Here is a 23,576-nt window from a genome sequence, read left to right as displayed (position 1 = left end):
GGTCACTCCTCTCAGTCACTCAGGTTAACAACTTCAGCTTCTCCCATATCCCCATCAGTTGCCAAATCTTATTTCTTTTCTACATTTATCATATTTGTCTCCTCCTCTCCACTCGAACAGTGAATCATCTTAGGTCAGGCGCTCATCAGTAGCTTTCTAAGTGATTTCTCTGCCCCACGTCTCTGTCCTCTTCAATTTATCCTGCATCCAGCGATCAGGGTAGTTTTCCTAAAGCATAGATCTCCCCATGTCAATCCCCCTACTCAGTAAACTCCAGTAGTTCCCTATGTATCCCTTCTAGGTTCAAATACAGGCTTTTGTTTTTCATTTAGGTACTCTACATGACCTTACCCGCTCCTGTCTTTTCAGTCTTCTTACACAGTCCCTCCTTCCACGCACTCTATAATCCAGCCTAAGTACTAACCTACTTACTGGTCCTTATACACAATGCCCCATCTCTTGTCTGCATGCCTTTGTGATGATTACTCCGTGCTCCTGGAACTGTCTGTATTCACCTCCACCTCTCGGAAGCCCTGACTTCCTTCAAGATTCATCTCAAATGCAACCTTCTACAAGATGTCTTTTTCAGTCCCTCCAGCTGCTCATGGCTTTCCCTCTCAGGGTACCTTCTACCTACTCCATGTGTGTCTTATAAGTCTCCCCAACCAGAATATAAGCTCTTCGAGCATTGGCACTGTTTTTCCTTTATCTTTGTATCTTTGTACATTTAGCACGATGCCTGGCATATTGTATATGATTAATAAATGTCGATTGATTGGAAAAAAAACAAAAGTTCAGGGAAAAAAAGATAATTAAGCATGCTTCCTCATGGCAGAAGAGTAGAGAACTATTGTGACAGAATATTGTATACATTGTCACATGCAGTTCCTGTTTCTGTATCTACTATAGTGTTTTTACTTAATTGTTGAATTGGGATTGGAAGGGAGATATTGGAAGGGAGATAGGTAGGTAAGTGGATAGATAGATGGTTGGATGGATAAGTAGATGGATGGATAGATAGATGATAGATAGATGGATGGATGGATGAATATGCTTTGAAGAATTAATAAAATTCATTTTAAAAGACACTTGCTTAGTGGTGTACAATTGTTGTACCTGTTGGCAGGGAGGTTGAGGCTAGTGGATTACTTGAGCTTGGGGCTTCTGAGCTGCTGTGGGGCTAAAGCCAATAAAGTATCCTTATTAAGAACAGGACCAGCATGGTGAGCCTCGGGAGCAGAGAGCTACCAGGCTACCTAAAGAGGGGAAAGCAGTCCAAGTTAGAAAAACAGAGCAGGCCCAAGTTTCTGTACTTATTAGTATTGAGATCAGGCCCACGAGTGGTCACTGTGCTTCTAGTCTGGGTGAGATAGGGAGCCCCAGTCTCCAAAAAAAAATTTTTTAAAAGAAACCTCTTAGTATTTTGATTATTGTTTATTGCTTAAAATGAGCAATTTGCTTTAATTAATTAATTTCTGAAAATAAGCAAATGAAAAAGAGAAAAGAATAAAGAGAAGGAAGCTGAAAGAACTCACATCTGAAGCCATCAGCCATTGGAGGTATATTCCAGGGCTAGAGAGAATGAAAAAGGTTTGCAACAGTTGGCTGTGGAGAATGCTGTGGGGAGTTGATAATGCAGAAGAGAGATGCTGAACAGCATTGAGGGCCCAGTCCTTTTCCTGTCTCCTAAATTTGATGTTCCCCTAGCTTATGCCATGTTCCCCAATCCCCTCCCTCACACCTTCTACCATCACCTCGAAAAAAATCTTCAGACCCACACTTCCAACGGTGGTGTTGGACAGCTCCATTTGGATTCCTCACCAACAAACACTACATTGGGTAGAGAATGTCTTTTTTCCCCCTCTTCCATTCCCAAATCTGCATCTGCTATTAGTGGCAACGCCTTTGATGCTTGCGGTGATCCAAACCTCATTTTCATCTCTGACTCCTTCCTCTCCAGTCATCAAATCTTGTTGTTTCAGCCTCCACTGAGGCTGTCTGATCTTTCCCATCCTTTCTCCCATGACTCCCAGTTTAGTGAAGCCCCCCTCCTTACGCATTTGTATAATGCTTAGGAGATGATAATACTGTAATCAACAACAATGGAGAGGCAAAAGAGAATGGTGGGCACCAGTTACATTTGGAATCAGAAGACTTGAATTATAGACCTGCCTCTGCCACTTACAAGCTGTATGAATTTAAGCAGATCTTTCTAAGCCTCAGTTTTCTCATCTGTAAAATGAGGAGCCTCTATTAGATAATCAGTCTCCAAGGTTCCTTCCAGATATAAATTTTAAGATCTTTCCTCCTAGAGGTCCTAGAAGCTGGACTGTTGGGCAGGCAGGTAGTGTCTTCATGCAGCCTGCTCAACACCAAGGGAATACGTTTACGTTGTTTGTCCCAATAGGAGGATAGCCTCGAAAGAATTTTCTGCTTGTGGGGGGTTTTAGATGCTGGGTTGGAGCAACAGAGGCATCTAGGGTCACAGGATTAAGAGGTGGAAGGGACCTTAGAGATCATATCCTCCAGCGCTTTCCTTTTACAGACAGAGAAACTGAGGCCCAGAGAAGCCATGACTTCCTACACAGACAATAACCAGCTGAATTGGGATTCAAACCCAGGTCATCTCGCTCCAAATCCACTGGAGACCACACCGCCCTTGCTGGTCCAGTTGACTTAGCACTCCTTCCTGGTCCAAAGCCAATGGAAGGACTAGAAGACCTCTGGACACCCACAGGCGCCTCCAAACGGGACTGGCCCTGGGGTCTTGGGCTCCAGCAGCCCAGTTCCACACCCCATGATGGTACATCCCTCTTTCCGTGTGCAATCCCTGGCATCTGCCACTAGGGGGGCCGTGCCCCTCTCTCCTGCTCCTAGCTTTTCTTCCCTTCCGCTTACTCACAGCTGTTTCCCGCAGGAGATTGACAGCTGGGCTCCCAGGTTGCCATGGGGATAGGCAAATGAGGGCGGACGGGCTGGGGTTCCGATTGGCCTGGGGGCTGTTACCCCCTCCCGGGGAGGCGGGCTCGGGCACTGCGCTCTATAAAAGGGCTGAGTGCTGTCTTCGGCGTTTCAATCTTGTTGAGGAGGGGGTGGGGGGGGCGCTGGGGCGGGCCGGGACGGGCCGGGCCGGGCCGCGCCGCGCCGCTTAGGAAACCGTGGGAAGAGGAGGAGGTGGGAGCAGCGGCGGCAGCAGCAATTGCTGCGAGAGCAAAGAACAGCTTTCGCAACCGAGCGAGGACAGAAAGGCGGTGGGGCCGCGGGAGGGCACTCGCTCCGGGAGCCCAGTGCGTGCCGGCGGGGTGACTTTCTCAGCGAAGGCGCACGGAAAGCAGGAACGGACTAGGACCGCCAAAGAGTCCTGGCGGAGGCGAGGCAGTGAGGGCCTCCCAGCACTTCAGTGAGTTCTCTCCACCAAACTTTTCTGCCTTCTCCCTCCAAAGCCGGCGCACCCCACCTCCTCCCTCGCGGGAAAGTGTTCTGCTCTACTCACCTCTCCCGCCACCGCCGCGGCACCAACCTCAGCTGCCCACCGCAGGCGGGACCAGGACTTATACACTTCGCGCCCCCCTCGGGGGAAGCCTGCAGGAGGTGGGGGCGTGCCCAGACCCCCGATTTAATTAGTGTAGTGGGGGGGGAGGCCGGCGGCTCCCCCCCCATCACCTCCGCCCCCAGTTCTCGCCCTTGACCCCAGTCTGCCCGCCCCGTCGGGGGTGACAGCCTCCTCCCCGCTGCCCTTGAGCTGTCAGGGCGCGGGGGGCGGGCCGGGGCAGGGCCTTCCTGAGATGGCCTCGGAGCTGGCGATGGGCGGCGAGCTGCCCAGCAGTCCCCTGGCCATCGAATACGTGAACGACTTCGACCTGATGAAGTTTGAAGTAAAGAAGGAGCCCCCCGAAGCGGAGCGCTTCTGCCACCGCCTTCCCCCAGGCTCACTCTCCTCCACACCACTCAGCACCCCCTGCTCCTCGGTCCCTTCTTCGCCCAGCTTCTGTGCCCCAAGCCCAGGCACCGGCGGCGGCGGAGGAGGAGGAGGAGGCGGAGGCGGCGGAGGAGCGCCCACAGGGGGGCCCCCCGGGCCGCCGAGCGGGGGCCCCACAACTGTCGGGGCTGTGACTGGCAAGCCCCAGCTGGAGGACTTGTACTGGATGAGCGGCTACCAGCACCACCTCAACCCCGAGGCGCTCAACCTGACCCCGGAGGACGCGGTGGAGGCGCTCATCGGCAGCGGCCACCACGGCGGCCACCACTCGGCCTCGGCCTACGAGACCTTCCGGGCTCAGGGTTTTCCGGGCGGCGGCGGGGGCGCTGGGGAGGAGCTGGGGCCTGGCCACCACCACAGTGGCCACCACGCAGCTCACCACCACCACCATCACCCGGGCCACCACCACCACCACGGCGCGGGCCACGGCCACCACGTGCGTCTGGAGGAGCGCTTCTCCGACGACCAGCTGGTGTCCATGTCTGTGCGCGAGCTGAACCGACAGCTCCGCGGCTTCAGCAAGGAGGAGGTGATCCGCCTGAAACAGAAGCGGCGGACCCTGAAGAACCGTGGCTACGCGCAGTCCTGCCGCTATAAGCGGGTGCAGCAGCGGCACATCTTGGAGAGCGAGAAGTGCCAGCTGCAGAGCCAGGTGGAGCAGCTGAAGCTGGAGGTGGGCCGGCTGGCCAAAGAGCGGGACCTGTACCGGGAGAAATACGAGAAGCTGGCGGGCCGAGGAGGCCCTGGGGCAGGGGCCGGAGCCGGGGGGCCCGGGGCAGCGGCCGGGGGAGCCGGCAGCGGCAACACAGGCTTCCCCAGGGAGCCCTCCCCGCCCCAGGCCGCTCCCGGGGCAGCCAAAGGGGCAGCTGATTACTTCCTGTGAGCTTTGCCCCTAGTCCGGGCCGCGGCTGGGGCTCCGCGCAGGCTTCGGGGAGCGAGCCGAGGAGCGGCCGAAGCGAGGATTCTGCCCCTCTCCTCTCTTACCAGCGCTCCCCGTGCCCTCCCCCGGCCTCTGCCGAGACGTTGGCGGCTCTGCCCGAGAACCCGGCCCAAAGGCGCTGTGAACTTTGTAAATTTCCAGAAGCCCCGGAGGGAGGGGATTTACTTGGAGGGGAGGGTGTCTGCAGCCCCCGAACTCTGGGGGCAACTTCACACACTACGGAATCTTAACTTGGTACTGGGCTGGGAGGGATCGGGAGCGGCGGAGCTAATGAGGGAAGAAGTGGTCTTGCGGAGGTCGCCTCTCCACTAAACTTTTCTTAAGACTTTGTGAAGCACTAGCCTCAGCGGCTTTCCAGGCGGCTCGGAACTGCTGTTCCCTTGTCACCTCCCACCCCGCCGGGCCTCCCTGCATGCGGGCCATGTATGGACTCGGGGGGGTCCTTGTTCGGGCCTGAGGCGCGTTCCCTCTCCAGCGCTTTGGCGCCGTTAGGGTTTTGCATCCTTTTAATTCTAGCCCAATCTCCCGAACCCAACTCTGCGCACAGAAAAGTCTTAAAGGGCCGAGCCAGGGCACAAGTTCTGGAGGCCTGAGCCGCCCCAGGCCCCTAACACCGGGCGGTCACTTCAGTCTCCAACTCCAGGGCCCGTGGGCATCCGGCCTAGCCGCCCTAGTAGAGTGCGGCCCTCCCCCTTCCCCTGGCCCGGTCCAGGATTCCCTCCAGGCTCGGAGCTGGAAGTGTGGGTGGAAGGGGACTTTGCTTGCTCGAATTCTGTTCCCTTCGGTCCCTTCGGCTAAGATGGTGCTGACCACGGGAATAATGTTCGTTATTATTGCTACTACTATCATTATTATTAATTATTATTATTATTAATCTTATTGCTATGAGGATGGAGAATGGTTATTTTAAACAGGAAACTTGAGCCAGATTTAACTTATTTAAAGGAGGCCACTTGTACATATGTAGAATTTAGGTTTGGAGGGCTCAGCTCTCGTCCTTTGCGTTCTCTCTCTCTCTCTCTCTCTCTCTCTCTCTCTCTCTCTCTCTCTCTCTCTCTCTCTCTCTCTCTCTCTCTCTCTCTCTTTTCTCTTTCTCTCTCTCCCTCTCTCTCCCTCTTTCCCCACGCCCCTGTCTGTCTCTGTCTCCTCCACCTGTCTCTTTTCTTTCTTCTATTTGTTCTTTCTCTGTTACTTCGTCTCTTTTCCCTCTTAATTCAATTCAATTTCACTCCCCCTCCCTCTCTCTCCTTTTCTATTTTGCTTGATGATTTTAAAAACAAAAACTGGAGGGAAAAAATCCCCCCCCCAAGCTCTGAGTCTTAACCCCAAAGTTTCTGTCCCAGCATGTGCGAGACCACTGAGTGAGCAGCTGCCTGCCGTCTGCCCCTGAACCGCGGGACGCCTGCTGGCCCTCCCTCTCCGCCGCCCGTCGTAAGACGGCTACCCCGCCAGCCGGTCCCCGACGCGGGTCCCAGAGCTGCCGGCTGCCCGCCCACTGCTATTGGCGTTTTTTGTTTTGTTCTGTTTTGTATTTTTAGAGATTTAAACCAAGAGAAAGTATCTATACTGTTTAATCATACTACTACTATTACTGCTACTCTGTGGGGTAGGGGTGGGTCGAGGGTGGGGGGCAAAGGAAGCCCGTGCAGGTGGAATGGAGACAAACTCCGGCTGGCGGCCTGCGGCGGTGGCCGGAGCAGGCGGACTTGGGCCGCGGGCTGTTATTTCTCTATGCACCAGATTGTATTTATTATTCCCTGGGAAACGAATCTTTTTTTGCCCTGGAAGAAGAGTGAAAGGACAGGACGCACAGGGTTTCTAGCAAACCCAGAATTGACAAGCCGAGAAGGAAATGAGGCCCCGGCCGCGAGGATTTTTTTTTGTACCTTTTAATTTAAACTGCTTTGTGTTTCGTTTGCGTTTTTGTTTATTTTTATTTTTTGTTGTTATTGTTTTGAAAGCCTGATGGCCTTTAGAGGTTGGGGAGGGCCTCGAGGCCGAGTGCAAGAGGAGATGCGCCCGGCCTGGAGAGCCTGGCCCACGATATCCCCGAGATCCCAGTGGCCTCCAGGTTTGGCCGGGCCCCTGGCCCTTTCTTTTGTCCTTTAGTTGGAGTCCCTAGGCATGGTCCAGCTTCAAGGGCCCCGGGAGTGGCCCCCTCCGCCCCAAGCGTGGGGCTGACTTTTTCCTTTCCTTTCCTTTATTTTATTTTTCCATTTGCTACGAAAACAGAGGAAAGAGAAAAACGAATAAACCTGTTGAGATGGAAGCGCCGCTGTCGCCTCCGCTGCTCTGTTTGAAGGGGGCTGAGTCTGAGTCGTGTTTCTCTCTGGGGCTAGCTTGGGGTGAGGGTGCGGAGGATGGTCAGAGGAAGGGAAATGGGGAGTCTCGCAGGCCCAGAAGGGTCCAAGGCTACTAAGAGAAGCCCTGCGAGAAAGGGTTGCGGTCGTGGCCAGGGCAAGAGGCACGCGGAGCGGGGCAAGGGCTGGGGCTGAAACTGACCAGGCCTTGGAGAGAAAAGAGCTATTTGGGCTGCCCTGCCCACGCCCGGCCAGATCGGCTGTCCTTTGGTCTCTTTGGTTTGATGGTCGTCGGGAGTTTGCTAGGGGGAAGGAGGGCATGTTTTTGTTTGTTTTTGTTTTTCCTAATCTCAAAACGAAGCCTCAAAATCAAACAGGAATTAGACGGGAAGGGATCGAGGTTAGGGTTGGTAATTGGAATCCGTCTATCTCCCGCTTCTTCCGAAGGAACTGTAGCTTATGTGGGAAAACACCTCCACTGCGGGAAGTGTCCAAGTACGGTCCGGGTTTCCCCGAGGCCCAGGTAGGGACGCTGAAAATCCCTGCCCCGGATTGGGGTAAGGTGACTGAAGGACGGAATGTTGAGCCCTAGGGAGAAGAGGCTGTGAGAGGACAGAGTCGGAGGTGTCATTCCCGGACTGGTTAAAACAGGCCCCTTTGTGTAAAGTGATGGAAATCTATGGTGGAGCGTGTTTTATCCTCCTTACCCGAACGTGTGTGTGTGTGTGTGTGTGTGTGTGTGTGTGTGTGTGTGTGTGTGTGTGTGTGGTATGTGTACTGTTTCTGTATTGAGGATTTGTGGCTGTAGCGTTTGGAACCCTAGGGACCTCCCCGCCCCGACGGTCCGATTGATGGTCATTTCCAGGGACCTCTGGGCATGTGTGCGAACGGCTCCCTCGACTTGGTCCCCCGATCCTATCCAATCTTTCGCAGAGGAAAGCCAACATTTCTACACTTTGGGGGCCTGCGTGGGTGGCTTCCTTTGGACTGAGTTGTGACTTTGTGTGTGTGTGTGTGTGTGTGTGTGTGTGTGGTGTGTGTGTGTGTGTGGTTTTGTTTCTCTATTTTTTAAATCAGAGAGACCCAGAGAAAAAAAGGCCTTTCCCTTCCACTCCCCGGTCTCCTCTGCCTACTCCCTAATTCACCAGGCTACTCCGTGCTCATCCCAGTCCCCTTACATGTAGTAGGTACTCAGTAGGGTTTTGTTGAACTGATTTAAAGATGCTGCAGCCTTCTAGGTTTTCTTCGGCCTTAGGTGTGGGTGATGGGGGAATTTTTAAAAATCCTAAACATAAATGCCTGGGTGGTTATCATCAGCTGCAGCCCAGAGACAGGGCTCTGGGACTCGAACAGGAAGCGTTGCTACCTCCCTGCAGCAGTAAGAGATGGAGGGGACCAAAGGAGAATTTGCCAGAGCTGGGGGGTGGGGTAGGGGATGGAAAGTAGACTTTGGGCTCGGGTGCAATATTGAGAAAGAAATAAAACTGAGAGACAGGGAAGGCTGAGAGTGTGGGTAGGGAAGGGTATTCCTTCCCCAGAATGAAAACCTTTTCTGTTGTCGAACGAGCAGTTCTGAAGCAAGAGCTAGTAGTGAAGCAGCCCAGAGTGCCTCCATCTGTGTGATTCCTTAGTTTCAACCATTGCAGGCGAGAAGCTTGCTTTTCCCCTAACCACTCCAGCAGCCTGGAGCCCAGAACTAGGAGCAGGAAATATCAGACACCGTGATTTCTGCTGGCACAGCTGCTCTGCAGCTGGAGTTGAAGGCAGCATTTCTTTCTGCAGAAAAATTAGAGGGATCAGCCTTGGCTAGGTGTAGGGGATGGGAGGCTGTGGCTAGGTGAGCTACTCCTCTCATCTTGTTTCCTTGAAGGAAAGAAAGAGACCTAGTGTGGTGGCTGTTATCCTGACTCTGGAAGTATTTATTTTCTTTTTAGTGGAGGGTCCATGGCTGGACCTTTTCCTGCTTGTTCACTGACCTGAGCTGCAGTGGGATGTGGTTCAAATCTTATTCCTCCAGATCATTTTATCATCTGGTTCCAGTTTTTCCCCTTCAGAGAGGAAGAAAGGCATTGTCACATTTATGTAGGACTTTTAAGGTTTATTGAGCCCAGTGAGACTTTGAGCCTCAGTTTCTTCATCTGTAACATGTAGATAATATCTGTAGCAAACCTTCAAGTTGTTTTTCAGTTATTATTATTTATTAACATCTACATTTTACAGATGAGGAAACTGAACCTTTGAGAGGTTAAGCAATTTGCCCGTTATTACACAGAAACTTGTTTGGGAACAAAGGAAGACCTCAGATGGAACTGGATCTGGAGGTGAGTCCTTTCTTGCCTGGGGGCATTGCCTTTTCCTGAGGGAGGTGTATAGATCTTAGAGTCCTGGGGTTTGGGAACCTTCTCTTTCCAGAGTCGCCAGACTCTTTTCTCATCATATGGGAAGTGGAGTGGATATGTCTTCTAGCACTTTGGTCCACGGAAGGGGAAGGAGGATTTCATTATTGTGCTCTGCAGGCAGTTGAGACCTGAGGTGGTAGAGGTAATGGAGTGATGACTTTCTGCCATCTGAAGAAGGATGCAATCTGAAGTAGGGAATCTGGATCTAGTTGTCTCTGACCCCATTTTCTCCCTCAGCCCCTTTACCCAGTGAGAAGCCTGGATAACCTGAAATCTGATCCCAGGTTATTGACTCTGGAATAAACCTGATGATGAGAGCAAAAGAAAATGGTAAATCAGAATAGGAGAGAAAGCTGACCCTTCCCTTTTTGCCCTGAATGACAGCTCTAGGGAGGGGAAATTCCCCATTTCTATGCTTTTTTTAAAAGGTTGCTGAAGTGCTTTCCAGGTGCCAGCCCTATGAGGAAAATGCTCATGAAGATGCAGGCCCTAAGAGGCCCATAGTCAGGGTCATTGACATGTATCAAAGCCAGGATTTGAATTCAGGTCTCCTGAGTCCAAGGCTAGCAGGAGCTTTAAACCTGGGGCAAAGAGGAAATCACCATGTGGTGACCCACGTCATGTGGTGGAAAGAGCACAGGTTTGGAGCCAAGAACCCTGGCTTCCTTCCCTTCCACTTGGATGACCTTGGGCAGGATATCTCACCTCTGGGCTTCAGCACCTTCATCTGCAAAATGAGTTTCCACCAAACGAGACAGTGGCCATAAAGCACTTTGGAAACCTCAAAACACCACATAAAAGACCAGTTATTTGACTTTAGAATGACAAGAACCCTTTGTAACTTCATGGTCTTAGAAAGCTGCCCTCAGCTCAGAGAGATTAAATGACTTACTTTGTTGATAATCAGACATCTCAGAAGTATAAGAGGCAGGCTCTAAGCTCAGGCCTTCTTTGTCCAGTTTTCTAGCCTTGATACCTCGATGTAAACTAATAGTAGTGGTATTTATTCATAATCACTAATAAATGGATAATAATAAATAAGGGTGTTAGGCTAGATGCGCTCTCCGTCTCCTTCTGGCTCTCAATCTGATGGCACCTCCCAACAGGAGCTGTCTGTCCCCACCTACTCTCACCCCAAATGATATCTCCAACTTTGCTTCTTGATAGATGGTAATACTAATAGCTGGTATTTATACAGCAGTTTACCAATTACATTACATTTGGTCCTCCTAGCAGTCCTGTGAGTTAAGAAGAATAGATATTATTTTCCCCATAGTATATAGAGAGAGCCAAACCTTCTTCTCTTGGAGCATAAATTCAAAGCTGCTTCTACTTCATTGCTCTCCACTGCAGAGTTGACAGCCCAGGTTCTCAGAACTTAGAGATGGAATGAGCGTTAAAGAATATAGTCCAAACTCCTTATTTTGCATATGAGAAAACTAAGCTTCCTATCTCCTGCCCTACTCCCAGCTGAAGGCAAGTTAGCTTAGATATAAGGACAAGCTTTAAGAGGGCACCTTGCTGATTTCTGATCATCTACACATGGCCCGAAGGTCCTGGTCCTTGGTTAGCTTCTTAGGAGCACATAGGAGCTCATTCTGGCCATGAGCTCAGGCTTCCAGGCTCAATCTTTCCTCTGTTCTGGGGTGACCCCTCAGCTTACTATCTGCCTTCCTACTGTGTCCACTTTTCCTTAGAGGTTCCGAGCTTAAGCATAGCCAGCTGGGCAACCTCTGAGAGCCTTAGTGTGTGTGTGTGTGTTTGGTGGTGGTGATAAGATGGGACTAATCAGAGCCAGGCTGGGTGTTTCTGTGTATGCGTGGCCAGCTGAGATCCTAGGTTCCCAAAGTACCATCCCAAAGGAAGCCCCCTGGTGAGGGTAGAGGGTACACTTTGGGAATCATTGGCACACTGGGAGCCTGATTATCCCTCCTACAGAAGGAAGAATGTGAGTCCAGTAGAGGCCACGGTGCAGAGAATCCCTAGTCTAGAGACCAAGCGAAGATAAATTACCTTTAGGACTCCAAGTCTATCCATGATGGAGTGCTGAAAGAGGAGGAAAGATTTCCAGAAAAACTCCTGTACAACCTCAGAGCATAGGGTTTGGAGCTGGAAGTGTCCTCAGAGATAATATAGTCCACTCCTTCATTTTACAGATGAGAAAACTGAGTCCCAGGGAAGGAAAGGGACTTGTCCAAGGTCACATAGCTGGCAAATAGCAGAGCTGGGCTTTAAAGCTTTGTTCTTTGACTCTTTCCACTATAATCTCCCGGGAGCTGTGAAGGTGGAAGCCCTGCCCTCATGTGTTTGGGATGTGTCACCAGATGTGTGTGTTTATGTCTCAGGGATTTTCTGTGGGTCTTTTTTTCTTCATGTCTTACTGATTTTTATAAAATCAATATTACTTCCCAATAGCCAGCTCTACACTAAATAGAACCCTCCCTTGTAACCACAAAGTACAGTGAAACAAAACAAACCATCATATTGACTGTATCTGACCAGGCATGCCTCATTCCATACCTTTCTACCCAGAGGAAGAGGGAGGCGTGTTCCAAGCTTGGTCCTCTGGAGCCCAGGTTGCTTATTGATCTGAATCTTGCATCGGTTCAAATAGAGCTTCCCTAATTTCTTTGAATATCTCATATTTGCCATTTCTTAGAGTGCATTAAAATTCCACTAAAATAATAGCTAACATTTACATAATGCTTACTACAGGCCAGGTACCATGCAAAGCACATTGCAATTGTTACCTCATTTGATACAACAAACCTGGGTGGTAGGCGCTATTATCCCCATTTTATAGATAAGGAAATTGAGGCAAACAGAGCTCAAGTGACTTGCTCAGGGTCATGAAGCTAGTAAATGTCTGAAGTAAGATTTGAGTTCAGATCTTTCTCCAAGCCCAGAGCTCTATCCACTGCCCAACCTAGCTACTCTATTACATTCATACACAATTTGTTTAGCCAATCAATGGGCATCCAATCACTTGGTTTCCTTTTTTTTTTTTTGCAACCACAAAAAGGGCTGCTATAGATATTTTGGTATACATACACTGTTTCCTCTGTCTTTCAGCCTTTCAGATGTGTGCCCAGTATTAGTACTACCATAATTCCAAATTATTTTCCAGAGCAGTAATATGACTTCACAGTTCCATCACCAGGCATGTATATGTCGTATGTGTTTTATTCAAATTTGCTTTCACGTTTGGGGGATTCGATAGGGTGTGTGTATGTGTGTGTTTGCATGCTTTTCCTTTGGGAGCTATTTGAATGGCTATCTGAGGGAAGCTACATTGGAGCAGGGTGGGAGTGTGTCTGTGTCTGAGGAGATGTAATGTTGGGATTCTGTGGGGTTTGTGTGGTATGTTTCGGCAGGATGTTTCTTTGTGGGATGTGTCTGTAGGGTACAGGATTAGGGCTAAAAGGGAAAATATTTTGAAGGCTGTATCTATGCAGGGATTATTTGGGATGAATTTCTCTATTGAGTGTAGGGTTGAGCTGTGCAATTTTGTGGCTTTAGAATATGGGTAGGAACCCCAGAGTCTTTTTTCTCCTTCTGTGTCTCCCTGTATGGCAGGTATTGGGGGTGTGAGGATGAAAGTGTTGTTGCCTGTATTGGAACAGATTGAGTCAGTGAAATAGGAAGAATACCCCCTCCCCCTTGACACACACATACTCTGTCACCTCCTCCCCACAACTGGGGGCCAGTGCACAGCTCACATATTACATGACTATATGGACAAGAAGGAATTGATGCCTCAGACTCTAAGCTGCTGTCCACTTTCCAGTCTAAGTATTCAGTTCTTCTGGGGAAGTGGGTGGGGTGTCTTCTGACTAAAAGCTCAAGTCTTGCCCAAGTGATGGAGCCCATTCCTAGGGACAGTAGGCATCCAAGCATTCAGATGTGGGGTTTGCCTGGCATCCATTCCTTCTTCCCTCTCCTATCTCCTATGTAGCCTGAAGGGAAGTACTGGTATTCTCCCATCCCCAATGCCCTCCTCATCCTCTTAGGTTTAAGCTGGCCCCTTATCACTTAGCTCCACTCTGCATTCCTGGATACTATTTCCCCAGTTTCTTCTACCCTATAATACCTTGGTCCACTCACCCACCTACCTATCCCTGGGCTAATTTTCCTCCTTTTTGCTTGGTTTGGGGTAGCCTGTCCCAAGCCTACAACCTCTGCTGGTTATCTCTTGTGAGCACGCAGGCCTCTCTCCTCTACCACCCCCACCCTCACCTGAGTTCAGAAGTCATGCAGATATGCAAGGACCTGAGAAGTAGCTCCCTCCCAAAAACCTTAATCCTCACTTGCCTCCAGGGAAGTTCTGGGGGTGAATCCAGTGTGGCCAAAGGTGCCCATCAAGTCTCAAGCCCCAAGACAAGAGCTGACTGTGTAAATGTGTATAGGAGATTGTAGGAATACGTTTTAGTTCCCTTTGCCCTGGACAAATAACTATAAAATTCCACAGGGCAAACTCAAGTTTTATTCTGCATTCATCCAGTCAATGAGCATTTGTTAAAGGCTAACTATGGGCCAGGCACTGTGCTAAATGCTGGGAATACAAACACAAGCACAAAGACAGTCCCTGCCCTCAAGGAGCTTACAATCTAATGGGAGAAGGTTAAACATAAAAAGAAGCGGGCAAGGAAGGTGCCCTGCTTGGCAGCATGGTAGACAAAGTCTGGAGTGAAGCCTGGAGAGGAATAAAGATACAGATGGCCTTCTTAATGCAGGTTCTGGGAAGAGCCATCCAATCAGGATAGGCTGAGGAGACAGAGGATACTTTTCCTGTGTGATTTCCAGGGTTGGAGTGATCTTTTAGGGATACTGATTTTTATCATTCAACATATTAGCATTTCTTGCCCCCTCCATTGCCGTCTGCAAATTAGATAAACATGTTATCTCTGCCTTCATCTGGGTTATGGATAAAATGCTGAACGGTGCAGAACTAAGGACAGATCCCTGGAGCCCTCCACTAGAGACTTCCCCTTTGTTAGACTGTGAGCTCCTCTTTTGCTTCTTCTGCCCTTCAGCATTGAGCACAGTGCCTGGCAGACAGTAGGGACTTAATAAATGTTTACTGACTGACTTCCCAATCCATTAATGACTTTTCTTTGGTTCTGGTCCTTGTACCACTCTTGCTTGCTGTGGGTAAAGCAATTTGTAAACCTTAAACCACTGTAAGAGTGTGAACAGCTATTATTATTTTACCAGTTCCAAATCTGCCCAACTGTCCTGAGGTCTATCCCACCTCTCCCCACTTTGTTCCCAAGGACAGCACAAGAGACTTTATCTGCAGCTCTGCCAAAATCCAAATTAGTTATGTCAACTGAATTCAGGAAACATTTATTAAGGACCTACTATATACATGGCCCAGTGCTAAGATGCTCAGGATTCAGACAGGAACACGAACTCACCCTGGCACTGGTGGTGTCTACAATATTCCCCTTGCCTCTCACTCCCCTCCATACTCACCCTGCATAGGAGGCCTGCTCTTCATGAAGCTGTCTGAGCTAGGCCTTTGGTGATCACCACTTCCTTTACTAAATGCTAACAATCTATCCCACTAATGACCACTTCATGGAAGGTGTTATGGAACTCCTGATGCTCCCTGGCTGCTGTCTCCTTTCAGCTTCTCTGCCCTCTGCTCGCCTTCATTTCCTCCAGGGCTCCTCCCAACCCGCCCCACTCTGTCCTCTCTCTCCTTCCCTGACGATGGGGATGAGGGAGCTGAACCCTCCTCACTCCCAAAGGGGATCTCTAACTTCCTCACAGCTCCATCATCCAGTCAATGACCCCCATCTTCTGGGACACAGGGCCTGGGCAGTAGCCTGCCCTTCTGTACTCTCTGGGCTCCGTCAGCAGCTCCTGCTGTCTGGCCCGGGACATCCAGCCAGATCAGTTCCTGGAAGAGGGGTGGGGGTAGGGAGGGCAAGGCCCAGGTCAGACCCAGTCCCCTCTTCTAGTCATTCCTATGGCCCTTCCTCATGCTCTATAAAGGCCTAGACTCCTCCAAAACACCCACCAGGACAGTAGGAGCAGCGTTTTCCCCAGAAGTGACACCTGGCCCACAGCCCTCCTGCTACACCACTCTGTCCCAACCCACTTCAGAGCTAAAGAACCTTGGAGCAGACTCTGGGGGCACATGATTGCTGTCTCTCAGAGGGCAGGGAGTTAGGCTTATTCTGCTTGACATCTTGGGGCTGAAGAAGGAGCAACAGGAGGAAATCTGGGGAGGCAAATTTCACTAAAAGGAAGAACCCCCTAACAATCAGAGCAGTCTTACAGGGAGGGGGCTGCCTGAAGGGAGGAGGGAATGGTAGTGAGCTCTCCAGTAATGGTAGGATTTCAGAACTGGAGGGAGCTTTGATGTGATGGAGTGCTAAGAACATAGGGCTAGGAGTCAGTCTCTTGGATGTGTCACCTTCCCTCTCTGGCCTCTGTTTCCCCACCTGTAAAATGTGAGGTTCAGATTAAATAGTTTCTAAGCTTCTTTCCAGCTCTGACATTTTAGTTATAACTCAACTTCTGCATTTTGCAGATGACGAAACTGAAGCAAACTGAGGTTAATTACTTGCCCAGGGTGACATAACCAGTACGTGTCTGAGGCCAGATTTGAACTCAGGCCTTCCTGACTCAGGGTCCAGGGCTCTGTCTACTGTACACACAGAAACAGATGCACACATTTATACACTGACAGAAACGTACAGATACATGCACATGGTGACATATGTACATATCAAGATATATAACGTATGCATGTATGACACAGACATCTTTACAGGAGAGGTACTTCTACATCAAGGTTTGATGTCACTTTGTTTTTCAGTCGTGTCCGACTCCTCATGAGTCCTTTTGAGATTTTCTCAGCAAAGATGCTTGAGTAGTTTGCCATTTCCTTCTCCAGCTCATTTTACAGATGAGGAAGCTGAGGCGAGGGTTAAGGACACTCAGATAGGAAGTGTCTGAGGCCAGATTTGAACTCATGAAGATGAGTCTTTCTGACACCAGGTCCAGCACTCTAGCCACTGTGCCACCTAGTTGCCCAGTGTCACTCAGAACTACTGAAAAGTAGAAGAGACCACTTGTGGCTTTGCTCCATTTGGGATCTTCAAAAAAAAGCCATGTGACCTGGGTGGCTTAGAGAGGATTTGACCTTGAGGGGTAGGTTGGGACCTGGTGCTCTTCTTGGGTCCCATCCAACCCTAAGATTCTGTGATTCAGACGCATGAGACAGATGAGGCGTATACCTAACCATATCCAGTCCTGGAAGCTGGGCATGAGCTGAGCCCTGAAAAGTGAGTGTGCTTCCGGGTTGCCCAGAGATTTCCAATCCTCAGTGACGGGCTTGGCCAGAGCAGCCACACTCGTTAGGAGCGTCAGGCCCCAGAACTGCTTCTAGCTCCCACTTTGGGGAGCAGTCTCTCTATGCAGCAGTCCCACAATCCCTAGTACTGAGTTTTGGCCCAGTCACAGAATAATAGATTCTATTGTACCAGAAACCCCAGAGCAGATGGTTCTTAGGCCCTCCCAGCTCTGACATTCTATCTTGTAGGCAAGGTTCTTTCCAGCTCTCATGTTCTGCTCTGTTCTAAGAACCCCACCACTGCTGATGTTCTAGGATTCTGTGATTAAGCAGAGAAGAGGGAACCCTCAGATCCCTCAGGGCACGTCATCTTATCTGTTAGGTTATTGAGAAGAGTGCTTTTTCCTATCTTCTGTCCCAGAGCATGCTCTTTTTAATTTCAGCCCCTTCTTGTCTGTCTCCAGCTCAATGTCTGTCTTAGATTGGGAAGTCTTAGAACAAGTAGATTCCTCAGGCCCCTCATTCAAGAGGGAGACATAGCCCCTGTGCTAATGGCAAGACAGAGCTCCTTCCATCTCCCAGAACTAATGCCCAGGAATTTTCCTATACCTCATCTCCATCCTTGTATCAAAGAGTTACCTGGCAGCTAGGTAATGCAGTAGAAAGGAAGACCTGAGTTTGAATTCTGCCTCAAACACTCCTTAGCTGTGCATCCCAGGGCAAGTTACTTAACCTCTCTGGGCTTCAGTTTCCCCATCTGTAAAATGAGAATAATAAAAGCAACTACCTCCCAGGATTATTGTGAGAATCAAATGAATTAACATACGTAAAACATTTTCCAAATCCAAAAGAACTATATAAAAAAGAACTATTATTAATAAATATTAATAATTAATTAGCCGATTGATACTTATTGATAAATATTGATTTATTACTAATGTATTTTTATATCATTATTAAATTTACTATTTTATTGACTGATTATCAAGCAAACCATCTCCATATCGGTCATGTCTAAAAATGTGTGTCTCATTCTGTAGCTTAAATCCATCACCTCTTTGATGATGGATTTCCATGTTGTCTGAAGCCAAGATGAAAAAGAGGAATAGGTAGTCAGAGTGGAGCAGCAGAGACTGAGGTGAGAAATACAGAAGGCCTGCTAAGAAAAGGAGCAACAATGCCCTCCAGGCAGAGCTTTTGTGTCCATAGGTATTTCCCCAGGGAGGAAGAAGGTAGCAGGGTCTGGCCTCCTGGGATCCTGGCTCTGGGGGCCGCCCCATTGGCTCTAGGGAGGGCATTTAGGTGGTTCAGTGGTTCAGAGTTCTAATACCACTTCAAGCACTTGTTAGCTTAGTCGTGTCACTTAACTTCTCTTGGGTTCAGTTTCCTCATCTGCAAAATAAGGCAACTGGATTTAATATCCACTAAAAAACCTTCCAGTTCTAAACCTATGAATCGGGTTCAGTGTAGTGAAAATGGCAGTGACCTTCGAGTAGAATCTCGAGATTCAAACTCCAGCTGTCACCAGAACAGCCCATTTTCCCACGTTGGCATTCCCACATATTGCGGGATTTAAGGCGATGTATTTTGGAAATAAGTATACCTCATTCATGACCAGAATCCCTATCCTAGTGTGTACTTGGGACCCTAAAGGCAATTCATGTCTGATTATTAACATAATTTTTAAAAACCTGGGCAATGTAGAGTGTAGAATCAGCAAGACCATTTAATTGGGAAGGACAAAGAAATAAAGCAAACATTAGAAGTATTAGCCATCCCTCCCCAAATTGATGGATTCCCACTTTCCTCATTCCCAGCCTTATCCAAAGATTAAGCTCCCCTTTACCCAAGTTTCAGCCTGAAAACTGAGGAGAGCCATGCAAATTTTGAGCAGCTGTGAGCCTTGCCCCCTAGACCTCCTGACCATTATGACAACCGACCACCATTGTGGCAGTCTTTGGATTCCATCGTCTCCCCTTCTCATGGCAAACAGCCTGCTAGAAAGTCACTTCAGGCTTCCATTTTTAACACGTTTCTTCACCCTCAACAGCTCAAGACTCTATGGGCTCTAAGTTTCCTCATTCCTTCGTTCTCTCTCTCCCTTTCCCCCTCCACTTCACTCCTCCACAACCCCTTCCCCCCAATCCCTTAGGTTGTCTCTACTTCCTCTCTTCCCCCCATGATTTCCACCTCTTCCTCATGTTGAAATATTTCTTTTACTCAGGTGATTGTCTCAGGGAAATGAAATCCCAGTTGGGTGGCCTTGTGTCTGCTGCACAGCACACTAGGAAGGGTAGGCTGAGTCCTTTGATGCACTTACTACCTGTATGACCTTGGAAAGGAATTTCCTTTCTCTGAGCCTCAATTTCCTCTCCTGTCAAATAAGGGAGTTGGATTAGAGAGGGAATTTTTGTATGGTGGACCACATTGGCATGCTAGTGAAGCCAATCCTCACCATCACCCCCAGAAGAATATTTTTAAATGCATCAAATAAGTACCCAGGATTACAAAGGAAATGAATTATATTGAAATAATAATTATTCAATTAAAAATACATTTATGGACCTTAAGTTAAGAATCCCTGGTAGATTATCTTAAAATTGGCCACTATAATCCCTACAGCTTTTTTACACACTGTTCTACAGCCAAGTCTCACCCATTCTATATTTGTCCAGCTGATTTTTTTTTAATAGGCAGCTAGCTGATGCAATGGATAAAAACCTTGGACCTGGAATTAAGAATACTTGAGTTCAAATCCAGCCTTGGACACTCCCTAACTGGGTAATCCTGAGCAAGTCACTTAATCGATGTCTGCCTCAGTTCCCTCATCTGTAAAATGATGACAATAATAGCCCCTGCCTCCCAGGGTTGTTGTGAGGCTCCAATGAGATAATATATGCAAAGTGCTTTGCAGATCTTAAGGTACTACATGAATGTACTATATTATTATATAGTACTATACTATAATATATACTATATTGTTATTAATTCCAAATCTTACATTTTAGTGAGAAGACAATATATAAAAGAGAGCTAACGGGGGGTGGGGAATGAAAGAGAGAGATGACTGTAACACATGGGGACATGGTGAGAAAGTCCAGAGACATCCTCCTTAAATGCAGATTCTAGGAAGAATCAGCTAATCAGAAGGAGAGACCACAAGGGTCCAAAGGGTGCTTTGCTGAAGTAGTCCAAGGATGGAGCCAGCTTCCATGAATAGCGTAACCAAGTAATTTGACACGCAGTACTGGGTTTTTCCCTCTCTCCTTCTCACTGTGCTCTGTCTATGACTCTGTGGGAATCTCGATCAAGACACTTCCCCTCTGTCTCTCATGCTTCTCTGTGCAATAAAGAGGATTGAATCACATGATCTCTGTGGGCCTTGCTAGCTCAGAGGCTCCAAGAGTCTCTTCTTCCAGAGCTCCAGGATTGCAGTTTCTAGAAATAGCTGGGATTTCCCGACTGCTTAGAGCCAGGCCTTCTTTCCAGTGGATACTCTCTATTCTGAAGAGAAGAAAGAAGGGAAGAGAGAGGAGGGAGGGGCTTCTGCTGAGTCAAGAGGGAGGTGAGACCTGTATCTGGCTGCATCCCAACCCTTGTGCTCCAACCCCATTCTCAGTGATCTCCTTAGCTTCTTCTTCTTCCTATTGCCTAGAGAAACTATTAAATACAAATCCTAAATCTTGGAATTCAAGAGGCTTATCTTCTAGTAGTCTAATACTTAATTGGAGGATTTAAGGCTGAAGGGACCTTGGAGATGAACCATTCAGCCACACCCCTATTTTACAGAAGAGAAAAATGAGGCCAGAGAGATTGGGCCATGACTTGCCCATGGTCACACCGTAACAAAAGTGAGATTTGAAACACTTCTCGTCTGGCTCCCAATTCATTGCTCTTCTCACCACATTCTCTTCATGCTCCTTAGAATCTAGCCTATCTGGACTGCTTCTGTTCTCTAACTCAACCTGCCTTCTTCTGCCTCAGTGAAATCTCACAAGCCTACCTCCAGCTAGCTCTAACGCTGGAGGCACTTTCCTCTGCATACTTCCCTTCTGAAATCCTTCTTTTCCTTCAAGGCCCAGCCTCTGGTACCATTTCCAGCTTTCCCATTTGTTACCTAGCTACTATATGTAGCTCCTTACTGGGAATACAAGGGTTACAAGAGACCCTGTGCTGATGGGCTTGGAGAGGGGGGGCCTCTTCCACTCAATGGCTGCTAGCTCTGGACTGGCATTCACAGATAGGTTTAGTCCTGGGGGACCCTGACCTCTTAGAAAAAGGGAGTCAAGCTTTTGCAGCCCCCATGTTTGTTGAGTAGGAAGTTCTTTCTGGCTTAGAATCCAATCCTCTTTGACAGATTTCTTCCCTGCCCCACTCCCCATTGCTGCCCTCAAAGGGACTGCAACTTCATCCCAAAGCAGTGAGCTCTGTCCTTCATCACTGAGCCCCCACACATGGGGGAAGGAAGTGGACCAGGGCCCCAGTTTATAAAGAATGGGGAATATCCCATTTGTCTAGAAGGGAAAATATATGGGATAGAGTACTGGAACAGAGGAGTAGGACTTAGCAAGGGGAGAAAGGAAAGAAATTAGCATTTATTAAGTGCCTATTACGTGCCTGGCACCGTGTAAAATGATTTACAAATATGTCCTTTGAAACTCAAAACAACCCTGTAAGGTAGGTGCTATTGTTATCCCTATTTTATAGTTGAAGAAACTGAGGTAGACATAAATTAAGTGACCTGCCCAAGGTAGGAAAATTAAATATAATCGTATAAGGGGGAAATGGACCATTAAAAAAATAATGTCTAAACAGTAGCGATGAAAAGATGAACTGAGTAGAAATTTTGAAGCACAGTATAGAGCAAAGAGAAATACAAAAAGAAAAATGCAAGTGATCAATTAGGAAAAAAAAACTTTATACAGATGAAGTGTTTAGATTCTAATGGGGAGGGGAGCGATAGAAGCATCCCCAGAAAATTGTAATGTCCGCAGGAATCACAGAGAGGTCAATTAAGATGGGGTGCCTGGGAGTGAGTTTTGTTATGTTTTGATGAATAAAAGAAAAAAAATAAAGGAATGAGAGAAGGGAAAGGACAGGAAGGAAAGGAAGGAAAGGGGAAGAATGGGGGAACTTACCTTACATAATTGGGGGGGCACAAGTAGAAGTCTATGCAAACAAGGAAACTCATCTCAAGCATTTTATTCAGTTTGGGGTCCTTTGTTTTAAGAAAAATATAAACAAGCTGGAGTATGTCCACAGGAAAGCAACTGGGACAAGGAGGGGATTGGAAGTCATAGCATTTAAGGATTAGTGGAAGGAACTCAGATGTTTAGCCCAGAGGAGGAGAAGACTGGGGCAGGAAGTAAGGGGTCAGGAAGGGAGGAAGATGATGGCTATCTTGCAATATTCGAAAGACCATCACTTGGAAGAAGGGTCAGTCTTATTCTGCTTGGACCAAAGAGCAGAACTAGGAGCAGTGAATGGAGTTCAACATACAGGGAGACAGATTTTGGCACAACTTAAGGAAAATGCCCCCATAATATGAGCTGTCCAAAAGTGAGATGTGCTGGCTCATCCAGTAGTAAGCTCCCCATCACTGGAAGTCTTCATGCAGAAGTTGTACAGACACTTGTCTGAGATGATTTAGAAGTGATTCCTGTTCAATTATAGCCAGACTGGCTGACCTCTAAGCTTCTGTGGTCCCTCAACTTGTGGGACAGGAGAAAGACTGTCAGCCCACAAGCTGAAGGAGTAGAATTTGTGGAGGGCAGGAAGGTGACTAGGATCCTCTGATCAGTGCTGCTTAGTATCATTGGGCAGGACTCTTAGAGACCATCAAGTAGAATCCCCATTAAGCCTCTTTTTAGAGACAAAGAACACAGAGACCAGAGATTCACCCACAGTCACACCACAGTGAGCTACTGGCATTCTCTGGGATTAGGAAGTGAGCCCCATGATAGGGAGGCAGGGTCGGGCTTTCTGGAAGGAGGATCTATGACAGATGGCATACCCAGGCAGCTTCCGAGGAGTCTGGTCTGGCCATCCCCGCTGAGGCCCAGTGCTGATCGCTCGGGACCGTCTCAGGCTCAGCTGGTGGGGGATGGGCCCGGGGCAGTGGATGGGCCTGACAACTCCAGAGGCCCCTCTGTCTCAAAGATGTCTCCATTAAGGGGACAATAGGAGAATAAGCACTTTTCCTTCTTCATTTCCCACTGTCGGCTAATATCATATTGATGATAATTTCCCTTTAATGGCCCATTTGCTGTAATTATGATGCAGAGATTGAGTAATTGTATGTGACTTCCAGCACTGCCTTGACCACAAACCTCTAACCTCAACAAAACTAGATTCCTTTGGTGCCCCCAGGAACAATCCCCAATTTTTTCTAGGCAGCCCCCCATAGGACCACTCCATCCCCTACCCCCACTCCCTGCTCTGTACCCCTTCCTCTACCTCTCAGACACCCAGCCTGCTTTTATCGTGGCCTGTGGATAGAGCTTGAAAATCACCAAGTCACCAAATCTTAGAATCATTGAAGTCAATGAATTCATCAAATATTATATTAAGTGCCTACTATGTTCCAGGCACCAGTTTAAATGATGAATATATTTTTAAAAAAATGAATTGCCCTCAAGAAACTTACATTCTA

General features: G+C 48.4%; 1 protein-coding gene across 1 annotated transcript; it reads left to right on the top strand.

The window, feature by feature from the left end:
* Positions 1-3,100: 3,100 nt before the first annotated feature.
* On the top strand, positions 3,101-7,188 carry MAFA (MAF bZIP transcription factor A). Its single transcript, XM_020995397.2, has one exon. It carries the CDS (start codon positions 3,786-3,788, stop codon positions 4,860-4,862), a length of 1,077 nt encoding a protein of 358 aa, XP_020851056.1. The 5' UTR covers positions 3,101-3,785; the 3' UTR covers positions 4,863-7,188.
* Positions 7,189-23,576: the final 16,388 nt, after the last annotated feature.

The sequence above is a fragment of the Phascolarctos cinereus genome, unplaced genomic scaffold (genome assembly GCF_003287225.1).
Source record: "Phascolarctos cinereus isolate Bilbo 61053 unplaced genomic scaffold, phaCin_HiC Scaffold_4;HRSCAF=312, whole genome shotgun sequence".
Classification (NCBI taxonomy): domain Eukaryota; kingdom Metazoa; phylum Chordata; class Mammalia; order Diprotodontia; family Phascolarctidae; genus Phascolarctos; species Phascolarctos cinereus.
Note: the sequence above shows the minus strand (reverse complement) of the source record. Positions and strands in the feature narration are given on the sequence as shown.

Excerpts from the sequence above, each read along its gene's own strand:
- MAFA (XM_020995397.2), top strand. The coding sequence starts at position 3,786 with ATGGCCTCGGAGCTGGCGATGGGCGGCGAGCTGCCCAGCAGTCCCCTG.